We start from the raw sequence: 14,167 nt of genomic DNA, 5'->3' as shown, positions 1-14,167 counted from the left end.
AATGTTTCTTAATGTTTTAAAAATGTAAACCACATGTAATTTGGCCTTTGGCCACGATTTTGTGAGTGAAATACAATACAATACAATACAATACATTGCAATCCATCATGCAGTTATTGTTAACTACAATCATGTATGCACACAACACAGGGGCACTCACAATAGACAATTGAACCCTACTGGTAGCGCTGTGTTGTAGCTATAGGAGATGAACTAGTTAGCGTCATATATGAAAAAGTATAAAAGCTATGATTTTAGTACTTTGTCTATGTTTCAATTACTTATTCTTTTCAAAACATCTGAATTTTCAACCCGGTACAAGCTTTAATAACAGGGGACCATACATTTATATGAAAAAGAAGTATATCATCTATATCCAAACTCCCGTGTTATTCCAATGCATATTTTGCTTCACCGGGCCGCCCTGGTTTGGTCACATTTGCAAGAGGAGTGTCACGAAACCGGTATAGGTAAAAAATTTCTGTCAATCAAGTATGGTTTATTCTCTACATGCCAATCTTTAAATCATTAGCATAGTCCTTATAATAACGGTGGACCGCTTTGATGAGTAAATGACAGCAAACCAGTGAAAAATACCCCAAAACTCAGTCAGTGGAGCTCCGCCCGTACAGTCAATAGAGTCATTATCAATTGGATTAGTCGACCGTAGCGGACAATTCGATCGCTCATTGGATTAATATTATCACGTGGTAATAAATTTGCGTTGGACAATCGATTACTATAATGGTTTAGTACTGCATATCTCGGTTTAATCTTCACTAAGCGGGTTTATGGCTGGAAAGGTCACGGTGAATTTGCCGTGGACATAAGTGCACTATGCTTTGTCGGGTTGAACTCCCAAAATGTAACGGTATACATGGTATATAGTTATTCTTCCTTAATGACTTCCTTGAGGCAGTAACCTCAGCACGTGCTCCAGTGGGCGTAGTATTACATGCGCGATCAAAGGCAGTTTATTTTGTAACGCTGAAAGTAACTACGAAAACGTCACTGCCTCGAGAAAGCCAAATGGACTATATTTCAATACTATGATATTTTGCAAATTGATGTTGATACTATTCTTGCCTCACACAGAATCAGACTTCTTTATACTTAGCGGCACGCTGTGGCTCAGAAAAATGCTGTAAGTTACTTCTTGGGGCTGGTGCAGAAGTTAATGCACAAAATAAACATGTAAGTACATTGCCATAATTGTCAAATAAAGCTTCTCTTTCTATTTATCTATGTCATTGGCACTACTATAGCTATGGTAATAGGTTATCTAATACGGTACATAATATAATCACATTAGGGCAATTCCATGTTACTCGCGTTTATACATTTTTGACAAAATTGGCACACACTTTCTCCTATAAATACAACTAAACGAGAACGTGTTTGGTTCATTTTCTCCATATTTCAGCTTATAGACCCAACGTACCAAATACCATACACATTAATTTGTGGACAATTTCAAGCTACAAATTATTGTGACTCGCGTTTAATACGCAAAAAACAATGTCCTAAATGTGATATTTTAATATTCATCATTTCTCTACAAACAATCAGTTGAAAATTGAAGTAAACAAAACTAGGTGATTACCTATTACTGGAACTATACTCCAGAAGCAAAGACTAACTACAAATGAATTAAGGTGGTACTACACCCCATGATAAATTTTGTGACTAATTTGGTATTTTTCTCAAAAAATAACTATACACTGGTAACAAAAGTTATGTAAATTATAGGGGCAAGGAATCCAATTGAGCGGTACCTCTTTTCTTATCATAAATAACATTACGCTTGTCTTGAGAAAAATGCAAAAATAGTCACAAATTTATCAAGGGGTGTAGTACCTCCTTAAGTGTGTGTCTGACTCGCGTTACGTGACTCGCGTTACGCTGAACTTGCCTGAAATTACCAACTTTATTTCACCACATATTTTGAATAAATATATTTTACTACTTATATATATATATAATTTACACCTTCTAGTGAATGTTTAAAAGTGAAACAAGGCTGTAAAAAAGACTAATTTTGAAAGGTGAAAAGCCCAGAACTTCCAAAATCCACTTTTTCAGCATTCAAATTGACTGAAAGACCACTCAAATGATAATGTTGATTTTAAATCATAATCATAATATGGACCACAGTTACAATCTTCTGAATATAAACACGACTTCATTTAGTCCCATAAATTGCCGATCCAATCGGGGTTGTTGCCACATTGACTATGACAAATTACTATATTGGCCTAAATAGTCTGGATTTAGCTAAAACGTAATTTCAGTTGTTGTTGAGGCTTATGGTGAAATATACACCTTCGCTTTTTTACGTCGACGTGAACATGGTGAAGTAGCACTGTAGCATGCTTATTTTAACAACTCGTAATGACGTATTTTTCCACGGACAGGGCTGGTCTCCTTTACACGCAGCGGTCAGTAGCGGCTCAGACAAATGCTGCCAGATTCTCTTAGATGCCGGAGCAATGATCAATTTGCTATCAAACTTTGTAAGTGGAGCATGTTGCCATCCAAACAAACGCAAAGCGTTTTACAGAAAGCGTTTAATGTCGGGTTATATAAAGAATGAAGGTTATGAAACGTTATAATAACATTCAAAAGCATTTTATTGCACAACATTCTATCACATAAATTTATTTTTAAATAAAAGTTAAAAGTGTTAACAAAAATATTTTACAATAACATTTTGACAACATTTTTAAAGTGTTGCTGTAGAGTTATTTTTTTCATATAAAACTGTTTAAAACCTAACTGTAAACTGTTTAAAACAGTGGCTTTTTTCGACGGGAATAAGCAAACTGTGATGCAGTTTTATCAGTAAACCAGATGTCATGGGTTCAATTCTCGGGCGGGATCACTTTTCCTATTTCCTCCTTTAATCATTGATCGACGGCGAAACTGATAAAATTGCATCATAGTTTGTTTAAAACGTTTTCATGACCTTTATATAACCCGAGATTTAAATGCTAAAACGTTTTGATCAAAACCAAAATACGTTGTTTATAACGTTATAATATTTTCTGTGTTTACCGGCATATTACTAAAATCCATACCGTATGCTGTGAAGGTGAGGTGACCTATAATACTACATTTCAAACGAAATAAAGGTTTTGAAAAACGCCCACTGGCAGAGCAGGCCCACTGGCAGAGCGGGCATTTGGATCTGGTTTTCTATTATTCGGAACCACTGTGACTGAAAAGATCAGATGTGAAAATCTATCAATTGTGCACAAATTAATACAAATCAGAGTTTTAAGCTTAAATGCAGAAGCCAGCGTATGCACAATGGGCAAGTGGACTACTCAGAAGTCTAATCATCGAGGCGGGCATCTTTACTGCGCACGTTGATCATTGATGAATTGCGAATTTAGATGGTCTCATCGAGTAAATTTAAAAACTTCAAACCGTCACAAACTACTTTGTTCTATTTTAGGGCATTTGTATTATCCACAATATATTTAAATGACAATTTTTTTGTTTCCTCCCTCAAAGTGAATAAAAATATTCAGGGTCGCCAGTTTTTTATTATAGGGCAGGTCTGGTTACGCAAATCAAATACTTTTTTGGCTTAATTCCTGGAATCCTTTGCAAAGCAAGAACCGAGATAACGTCTTCGTCGATTAGCACCTCACCGCTGCGCGCAAGAGTTATGCGCATAGACGATGACGTAAATTTGGTGTCTTGTGCAAAGGATTTTGGGAATCACCGCAATGGACTATTGCAATCTGTCAGTAATATCATGGCTGCTTTCTCTATGCAGAGTGTAACTCCTCTCCATATAGCATGCAAGAATTTCGATGACTTCGAGGGTGAAAAATACCACAGAGTGATAACTACTCTTATTCGAGAAGGGACCGACATCTCGATAAAAAACATGGTAATGAAACAGACTGATAGATCATAGATTGGTCAAACTATAGATTTCGTGCATCCTTATGACCAGAGGGCAAATTTAGAGTCGTTTTTAACAAGATATGGAATTTTGACCCTGTAAACCCCCTGGAATTCCAGAATAATTCAAGACTGCCCTTTAATCACCCTTTATGCATTATTCTTCTTATACATGTTATACACGTCCAAGACTATCATATAAAGAATTAAAAGCGAAGGCATACGAATATATGTGACTTTACATTGAATGGGACAATTTTGTCTAATCTACTTTAATGCGCATAAGTAATTTGTAATTAAGGATTTTTTAAATGTACCCTTTATTGTCATTATACATGTCCAAGACTATCATATAAAGAATTACACCAGTCATACTAATATATGTAATTGTCCGATAAAGGGGAAATGTTTGTCTTATCTGCTTAATACGCATACGTATTTTGTTATAAAGGTCTTTTAAATAGTTCATAATGTTTTTTTACCATCTCGGTCTTTATTTTCTTTATTTTGTACAGCATGGTAAGACGGCGTTTAGTAAAATATCAAATTCGTATAAGAGAGGAATTATACAGCAGGAATACGAAGTAAGTTCGTCACTATGTGTATTTACAAGGTTTTTTTTATGTCAGATTAGAATCCTGAATAACTAACAAATAAATTATGATGTACTCCCGATGTTAGAAAAAATAAAGCACTATTAAAAAAAACCCAAAAAACAACAACAATTATATCAAAAATGTTAATAATGAAACATAGTACAATTATAATGCTTTGGTTCGACATTATACCACATACAATTTCCACACAATATACACAATAGAATATTAATTTTAAGAAGAAAAATCGTGAAAATCAATATGTGTGAAATTAATACAGTTCGAATGAATGAGAATTTGGCAATTTTGAAAAATTAAATTTCTGCATTAGGTTCATCTGGATTGTTCATAAACATTATTTGATGTGAATTCATACTATCAAATCCATTTTGGTGTCATACCTTGTTGCAGTTTCATGCTGCTACGCAGCACTTCATCAGACTGGCAACCTTGCTTCTTCTTCTTTCCTGAAATTGCTGCCGGTGGCAGCACTAGAACCTGGTCGAAAATATTCGGTAAGAAATAGTTCTCTTCGTCTCAAACTTCACGCATGTTTGGCACACGTCTCAAAGAACATCAAGGAGAAGCGGAGAAGGCAGCCCTTGGGGTACATACTCGGTCACCATGGTCACAGAGGAAACACTCGCTCGCAGAAGTAAATAAATCTGCCATTACAGACCACATTGCTCAAAACAACCATGTCATAGGTTGGGAGGACACTAATAATTATTAGATCAAGGGAGGCCAACAGGAACAAAAGACAGATTAGAGAGGCAATATGGATCAGGAGACGAGGGCAAAACACCATGAACAGAGACGAAGGGAACTAATTCTTCCCGAATATTTTGGACCAGCTTCTAGCGCCGCCACTGTTAGCAACTTCAGGAAAGAAGAAGAAGCAAGGTTGCCAGTCTGAGGAAGTGCTGCGTAGCAGCATGAAACTGTAACAAGGTATGTCACCAAAATGGATTTGATAGTATGAATACCCATCATATAAATTTAGAAACCTTTTGACGTTGGACATACGTATCTGTCGATGGAAACTCTGGTAATAAACACACATGAAAACAATTTACAATCTTTTGCATTGGAACTAGTAAATCGTTCTTTCAAATGTTTACTCATACGTAGGCCTACTACAACGTTGTCTTCCCAATTTATTCGTATTGATAATTTCCGTGTGATTGACTGTTTATTTCATTTCCATTGGACAGAAATCGTCCCTACATCGCAAACTGATGGCTACAGGTAGCCACCCCGTCGACGTGGTAAAGATCTTTCTTTGTGGGAATCCCGCAGCGGGAAAGACTACATTGAAACATGCGCTAACAAAGGTTTGTTGCTCGGGTTTTAAATAATTATTATTAATATTGAGAGTTTATTTATTTTTGAATACGTTATATGTTCCTTTAAACCAGGTTTTGAAAATAAATAGTAAATTAAACCAATCCACCTTTATACTGACAGTAGATATATACTCTCAAAAATCAAGATGATGGATGTAATATAAACTCCAAATTCTCTTAACCCTAACCCCCTAAGGGCTTTTCTAAGGGCTTTTCGGCGACGGGAAGGGAAAGAAGGAAAGAATAAAGAGAGAAAAGAAGGAAAGAAGTTATTTGCTCTGGCTGGGATTCGAACCCGAGACCCCTCGCATGCCAAGCACTCGGTCGGCGACACTTTGCCACGGGTCTTGGGCTTCGCTGGCCAGCGAAACCGTGCCTATACATCACTTAGGGCGATTGCGTCATCACACCACGTGGGATGCATGCACGAACAGCGCATATATCAAGTAGTATTTTGTAGCATTCAGGCGGGTTAGGGTTAATACATGTAATTATGTTCCTCACTTGCAGAAGCTTTCCCTTCTGTCCATGGCAAAAGGCGTGTTTGCGAGGACTGAAAAGGTGAGTCCTTACAACATAAGCTGAAAGACATTTCCCCATCCGATGCTCTCATCTATATTGTCCTGTTAGTTTCATTAATTAGCTAATTATTAATTCAATTATTTATTCTTTATATTTTTATTTTGCTTATTAATTTACTTTTTTCCAAAAAAAAAAAAACTTGAAATGTGCAAAGAAGTAACTTTCATTTGCATTGGTTATGACGTTCTTAATTCCACCTCTCCCCCTTCAAATAATAATAATAATAATAATAATAATAATAATAACAACAACAACAACAACAACAACAACAACAACAACAACAATAACAATAACAATAACAACAACAATAACAACAACAATAACAACAACAATAACAACAACAATAACAACAACAATAACAATAACAACAACAATAACAACAACAATAACAACAACAATAACAACAACAATAACAACAACAACAACAACAACAACAACAACAACAACAACAATAACAACAACAACAACAACAACAACAACAACAACAACAACAACAACAACAACAACAACAACAACAACAACAACAACAACAACAATAACAACAACAACAACAATAACAACAACAACAACAACAACAATAACAACAACAAATAACAACAATAATAACAACAATAATAATAACAATAATAATAACAATAATAATAATAATAATAATAATAATAATAATAATAATAACAATAATAATAATAATACATGTAATTTATTAAGCGTCTTATATTGCACGCAACCAGCTGCACTTGTCATACACATGAGCCCACTTCGTGAGAAGCTACATACATATGCCTAAAGGTATATTTTCATAAATAATATATTTTTTAACATAGAGTGATTTATATAAATAATATTTAAATAGAAAGACGAAGAAGGCGACTACACTAGAACTCCTGGAATAGAGGTTGGCAGAGAGTCGGTGAGGGGCGTTGGAGAATTTATCGTTTGGGACTGCGCCGGGCAAATAGAGTATTCCGTGACTCACGGGATGTTTCTTGGCTCGGCGCAGTCCATTTTCGTTGTCATCTACAACCTTCTAGAGTTGCTGGCTGGAAATATGGTGACTAAAACAATTATTAATATTATAACTCCCGAAATCTGAAGTTTGTCAGTTGACGATGTACACATTGATGTTGACGTAGTTGAGGTTACTTTGCATAGAATTTCGGGAATTACAAAAATGAAGCATTTTTTTTCTTTCGGCGTTATTATACATATGTATAAATGTGTAATTGCCTTATGAATTTGGGGGTCAGGAGTTGGGGCCGTAAAGACAATAAAGCGCATTAAACATGCTGAAGGAGGCAAAAAATGTGAGGTCATCGAGTAAGAGTTTGTAAGGCAAAAGCTCTCAATCTTGGAAAAGCGACCAAGATTATTAATTATATGATGGGATCAAAATTGTAATCTTAAACACACATAAAACGTAACACGACATTCATCCCTTCGTGGTTTACTTCCCAACTATCTTCTCTGTACTTCAATGTGACTTGGGTACTTAAGCCCTTACTGTCACTATCCTTTCAAAATGATGTATGTAAAAGATGATGTAACTAGCATCATTTTATTTGTTTTGTTTTCAGTCTTCAACCAAGTTCTGGCTTCCGTTTATAAAAGCAACACGAGCTCTTGACGAAATCCCGAAAGTGATTCTTGTCGGCACACATAGTGACAAAATAAGAGACCAAAGAACTGGTAAGAACGCTATATAATTTAATACATAAGTACCAGTATCGTAGTGTGGTACAATAGGATGAGATCATGAGAATATGGGCATACGGTCGTGGTGATTGCGCATACGGACGAATAGTAATACAAACCGTCTCTCTTTAGTTAATAAAGTACAAGTCGATTTACAGTCATCTGGGATTCATCAATGAGTATACGGTAATAACGCCAAAATTCCATGCCCAGATTCACGTGAATATCACTTTAAACGAGATGGAAATTACATTATTTACTGTTCGTAATCAAAACAATAACCTGTTCCGTAGGATGAGTCATCTTTAGTACAAAACGGATATTTGTTTCTTTTCACAGGATTACAGGCAGTGAAGGAACTTTTGAAGCTTTCAAAGGCAAAATTTTCGGGCATTTTGGACATTGACGAGGAATTGATTTTATTGGACGCACGGGAGGAGAATTCGGATGGGATGGAGCAACTTAAAACTTCTCTGAAAAGAAGAAGAAAGGAAATCACTGTGAGTCTAGAATTATAATTTTTTCATACAGTTTCGTTATAATTAAGGTTTAGTGTTGGGGCTCTTTTAATGTAAATTAACGGTACTAAAAAATACTATTTCCCCGCACATTCCTTTTACCCCCTAAAAATATAGCTCGACAACAGGCACACCTTTGCTACTGAAAATCATTATTTTGTGAGACAATCCCGGTCATAAATATTTGGAACACTTGTTGTGTCAAAGTAGCACTGTTTGAAATCGTATTTCTGTTATACTTGACATACTAACATTTCGCTTTCTTTGGTGTGAAGTCTGAACCCTTCCCTACTACTACAATCAACCCCCTGCCCCAACAATCAATATTGGATGTCTCTAGGGTGCATGACCAAAAAACAACCCCCCCAAAAAAAAAAACCCACCAACATTGATCGGGTGAATGGGGCATATTTGAAGTACCCATGTTAAAGTGTTCCAACAATAATGACCGGAATTGTAGATTGTATAATACTTATCTCATTTGTCTTCTGACAAAATGTATTATTGTGACCTTCTATATTAATTTTCAGGGGACAGAAATGCTTCCCAAACTATGTGACAAGATGCGGAAGATAATAAAACCTTGGCGTGAGGAGGCAGTGCCTGTCCTGGACTGGGCTGAATATCTGAAGAGAGTCAAGTTGAATTATGTAGGAATGGATGAAGACACTTTACGATCAGTGACTGCCTACCTTCACATCATGGGAGACGTAAGTTATTATATAAAACCTTGGCGTGAGGAGGCAGTGCCTGTCCTGGACTGGGCTGAATATCTGAAGAGAGTCAAGATGAATTATGTAGGAATGGATGAAGACACTCTACGATCAGTGACTGCCTACCTTCACATCATGGGAGACGTAAGTTATTATATGGAAAATGTTTCTATACAAAAACGATTCTCTTATAAACCATCTACGTACAGTTTCCACCTCGATACACGGTACACCTGAGCACACATTTTCGTCCAAGAGCTTCCAAGCAAGCAGTGAATTGTCTCTACACAGTCTTTGATTACACTACACGGTTGAGTGCATAGCATCGTAAGAGCTGTGTGAGCTTCTAGCTAGAAAATGGGCCTCTGTGATTGGTTTTTGTCCAAACCTAAAATGTTCCCTTCATCCAATCAGAATTTTTTTAATATCGAATGAAAGCTAACACTTCCCCCTAAAACGCTTTTTTTCTCATTAGGTCAACAGATAACGCAATTCAATGTTTATAGCAAGGCGAATGTGGTTAATCTGTTGAAAACGACCAATCCCAGCACATTTTTTGACCAAAATGTCGGTTTTAAAGTCAAAACCTCTTTAATTTTTTTATGTCATTAAAAAAGAAAAGCACACTTATATTGTCCATATACTAGCCTCATTAGGATGAGCAATGGCCTATTCTCTTTAAATTGCAAATCTTGTGCAAAAAGTTACTATTTTCGCCTGTTTTGTCATACGGTTGTAAATTCAATGAAATATGACTTTGTTAAAGAGCGCTTACAAATTGATATGAAAACCTTGGAGAGAGGAAGCAGTGTCAGTCATTGACTGGACTGAATATCTGAAGAGAGTCCAGGAGTTATGTGCGAAGGTACAGAGATACCTGAAATCTATAACTGCCTGGGAGACATAAGCGACTAATTATTTGTTAAGTGTCTGCATACTAGCGCATACTAAGGTCCAATTATCCAAATATTCTTATTCCAAGTTCTCAGTTCAATTATTGCTCCAGCAAATGCAAAACATATAATGTCATAATTGCCTATAGCAGTCGGGGTGATAACCACCAAACTACCATATTATTGGTTCATTCTTCCATAAACGAATATATTTCTGACATAACGTTTCACATGAGTTACGAGGAAAATTATGAGCTTTCAATATGATACCAAAATCTGCATTTCGATTGGGTTAAAATGGAGGAGATGATTAAATATGTTATGCAGGATATTGTAGGGTTACGTAATATGCGTATGGCCAATGACAATTTAAAAAGGTATTATAATGATGTGGACGTATATGTATTGTATTGATTAAGAAAAAAGGACTCGAGTGACAACTGCCGTATGGAAAAAAAATAAAGAGCAAATTGACAATTGCAGTTTTATTTTAAACCAGAAATCAGAACCGTTCATGTAACCACAAGTTCTTATAGATCTACGCCGAATAACATGTGCCATGCACATACTGCTATCCTGGCCTAATACGAGCTTCACAGACATTTATCGACATTCACATAAGTTAAGTGTGCATACTTCTCTAACACTACTTTAACATAGGATTGTATCTCTTTCGTTGTATAGGTGTACTGGGCCGAATTTCAAAAGGAAAAGAAGATCAAGTTATCATCAACACTCAGTGGTTCACAACAGAAGTCATTGGGAGAGCCTACGCAGGTGAAGAGTTTGCTGAGCATTTCCAAACCCTGTTACCAAATCAGGCATTGTATTCACTGAGTGAGCTACGCGAATTCTTTACCGACAAACTAGATACCAGTCAGCTCCTTGCACTACTCAACCATATGGACCTTGTACACGAAACAGAGGAGGGGCTATTTCTTATGCCAGGAAAGCTTCCTCTGCATGGGAAAGAGGTCACGTGGGATGTTCATGAAGCCTGTGATGTGAAGGGAGTTAGCATAGAGTGTGAAGCAGATACTGACATCTTTAATCCCAGCGTCTTCCCGACAATACTAAAGAAGATGCTGGATGCGCGTAAAGGGGCCACTGTAGTATCTCGCATGGCAGTCAAGTGTACATTGGAATTTGTGGATGTATTCATTCAGCTTTCAAAACACAAAGAAGCCATCAATATCGCCGTAATGTGTCGACATGAAGGTTCAACGAAAGCCGCACATGCTTGTCTTGAACACACAGTCGAGATAATTGAGGCTGAACTCTTCAAGAAATCTGCAGGAACCAATCGCCAAAGATGCTACATCAGTCAGAAGTAAGAATCTTGAAGATGTATGGAGCTACAAAGAAGAAAATCTCGTAGAAGCTGAAGGAGGAGATGGTTTAGTTCGAAAAGATGCTAGTACTAGACCCGAAGATGTTACCAAGATCATCTTCAAAGGATACGACAATGTTGTCTTGAGAAGGCTGGGTTCAAGGTGTCGCTACGATTGGCTTCCAGTAGATGCAGCAAAGAGATGCTTTAGTCGTCTAGATGTCATCAGTGAATGGCGAGAAGACTACCGTAGTGTAGCCAGACTGTTAGGCATCGCAGAGTTTGAAATGGAACGGATCATCAAGCTAAGTGAGAATCGGGATCAATCAGTGACGTGTAACCTCATCAGACAATGGTGTGAGAAGAATGGGACAAATATGACAATCGGAATGCTGAGGAAACTGCTGTGTCGTTTGAGTCTGGAAATCAATGTAGATGCATTGGAAGCTATTGATGAAGTGATCGAGAGCTATCCAGGGAAGGCAAGTAAAGCTATTCTCTACGCGTTTACTTTTTTACAGATCCGAAACAATGTCAATTAATGTCCTTATTTCATTATAGATGCTGAAAAATGCACTGCAAAATTCAATCATTGTCATGAACGTGCTTTTTTTTCTATTTCAGAATCCAAACCCCAACCATTATGACGAAGAAGACAATGAACATGATGAATCGGTAGACTTCGGTTAGTATTTGAAACATTTTGCTTCTTATTGAATATTATTAAACTGTTAATGCATAAAGTAGGACCTGTTAGATTTAAACCAGCAATAATGTTCTTTTTAGGGAGCAAAATATCAACAAAGACTACAGTGGCGCATGCAGTGTTTCCAAAATTTTCTTTGTATATTAATGTTAGTGTTCATCTTGCCTCAACTTAGGTGTTTCAGATTATCTTGTGATATGGCGACGGGTTCTGAAGCGTAACAGGGCTATTTTGTTAGCTGACATGGATCCCAGTTTGCTGACTTCACGGCTTCTATACCTTCCCTTGCAAGTTTGTGTAGTCTTCGAAGGAACTGAAGCAAGAGATATCCAGCAGCGAGTCAACAACGCAAAAACGCTGCTGATATTTCTTTTGGAAAGGGAAGAAGAAGACTGGCCACGTGATCTACTGGCTGGCTTACAAGAGACAGATCAAGGACCCTTAGCCCAAACACTGAAGGAAGAATTCGAGGTGATCGCCAGGGAGGATTGCCACCAAGAGAGACAAATGTCGAGATTACAGGGTGAAGCACAAAACATGCAAGAGGTGAGTTTGTTTGTTTTGGGGATTCTAAAAAAAATCATATCTTTGTCCAATGTCCATGTAGAAAAGTAATTCCTATTGCAAGGGGCGAAATTGTACTTTGTTAATATATCACAGATGTACATTATTGTTGCTGTTGTCATTATTATTATTGATACGTTCTCTCATAGATTCCAGGGGCGGTGACAACCACACCACCAACAGCAGGGATAGCGCCTACAAGATGTGGTATATTACCAGCATCCCCATCACTCTCCACATCAACAACAGCACAGGTGTCATCGCCAGTAGAACTTGCTCCTGCCACAGCAACATTGGCAGCACCACCAACATCAGAAGCAAAAGCGCCAAAACAGTATTAGCACTAGCACCAACGGTAGCACCAGGAGCAAGAGCAGTTTCTGCGCCAGCACGAAAAACGGTCAAATGTACAATAACATGGCGATATTGGTCCGAAGGTGACCCAATTTATGTTCAATAATGGCCCAATATCATTTGCTCATGGGCCCAAGATTGGTCCTAGATTGGGCTTGGGCCAAATATTGGGCCTATATTGGACCAATTGAGGCTGCCACTGTGATGCCAACATGAAGATTACCGATGGTAAGCCAAGATTGGCCCAATATGGGCAGTAAAATAATGCAGATGCCAAGATTGGCGTTCGAAAACCAACGTTGGGCCAATATAATCTGGGAGAAGCACCAACGTTAACACTTATCATGCTTCATGCTTATAGCATGCAATAGTATCAAAAGCATTAGCAGAACCAGCAACTGGCGGCACCAGAAACAAATAAAGCGGAAGCCGTTTCAGTGGACTCATCACAACTAGTCATACCCTAGATGCGGCGGTGCCACATTGGGATACAATACCACTATCACAAGTATCAACGTTAAAATTTTTTATTTTTATGAGCATGGTTACGTTTATAGATATAAATTATTTCATTGAGTTTCAGTTTAGATTTTATTGAACTATTTCAACGTACACTCTTAAAAAAAGGATTGGTTCTACATTGGACAGCTCAAGAGAAAAGGGTTCTCGGCATTTATAAGAACCCCTTAATTGTTCTTTCTGACCTTTGCCGAACCTTTTTAGTTATTAATAGAACTATTTAAGGTTTTGCTTTTAATTTTTTCTTTCTGACCTTTACAGAACCTTTTCATGTTTAAAATGGTTATTTCTGACCTTTACAGAACAATTTTTAATTATTTGTAAAACTATTTAAGGTTCTGCTTGGAACTTTTTTCTAAGAGTGTAACAGCGAAAAGATACGAGGGACTTGAAGTTTCAAGTATTAAATACAAATTCGTAACAATAACTACACCAGGCA

The 14,167-nt window shown here is 37.1% G+C and overlaps 2 protein-coding genes across 2 annotated transcripts in view; both read left to right on the top strand.

The window, feature by feature from the left end:
• Positions 1-11,577, top strand: part of LOC140164718 (uncharacterized) — a 25,736-nt gene extending 14,159 nt beyond the window's left edge. The window contains exons 11-21 of the mRNA XM_072188076.1: positions 1,096-1,194; positions 2,415-2,513; positions 3,785-3,901; positions 4,431-4,499; positions 5,726-5,845; positions 6,368-6,418; positions 7,293-7,490; positions 8,014-8,125; positions 8,471-8,631; positions 9,180-9,506; positions 10,940-11,577. Of these exons, the coding sequence (XP_072044177.1) occupies positions 1,096-1,194; positions 2,415-2,513; positions 3,785-3,901; positions 4,431-4,499; positions 5,726-5,845; positions 6,368-6,418; positions 7,293-7,490; positions 8,014-8,125; positions 8,471-8,631; positions 9,180-9,506; positions 10,940-11,092 (1,506 nt within the window). The 3' untranslated portion in view covers positions 11,093-11,577. The remainder of the gene's footprint in view (positions 1-1,095; positions 1,195-2,414; positions 2,514-3,784; positions 3,902-4,430; positions 4,500-5,725; positions 5,846-6,367; positions 6,419-7,292; positions 7,491-8,013; positions 8,126-8,470; positions 8,632-9,179; positions 9,507-10,939) is intronic.
• Positions 11,158-14,167, top strand: LOC140164129 (uncharacterized). Its single transcript, XM_072187372.1, has 5 exons — positions 11,158-11,409; positions 11,552-12,067; positions 12,210-12,270; positions 12,467-12,837; positions 13,005-14,167. The coding sequence occupies exons 1-5, from the start codon at positions 11,158-11,160 to the stop codon at positions 13,194-13,196; spliced, it is 1,392 nt and encodes a 463-aa protein (XP_072043473.1). The 3' UTR covers positions 13,197-14,167.

The sequence above is a fragment of the Amphiura filiformis genome, chromosome 11 (genome assembly GCF_039555335.1).
Source record: "Amphiura filiformis chromosome 11, Afil_fr2py, whole genome shotgun sequence".
NCBI lineage: Eukaryota > Metazoa > Echinodermata > Ophiuroidea > Amphilepidida > Amphiuridae > Amphiura > Amphiura filiformis.
This window is presented reverse-complemented; position numbering and strand designations above follow the sequence as displayed.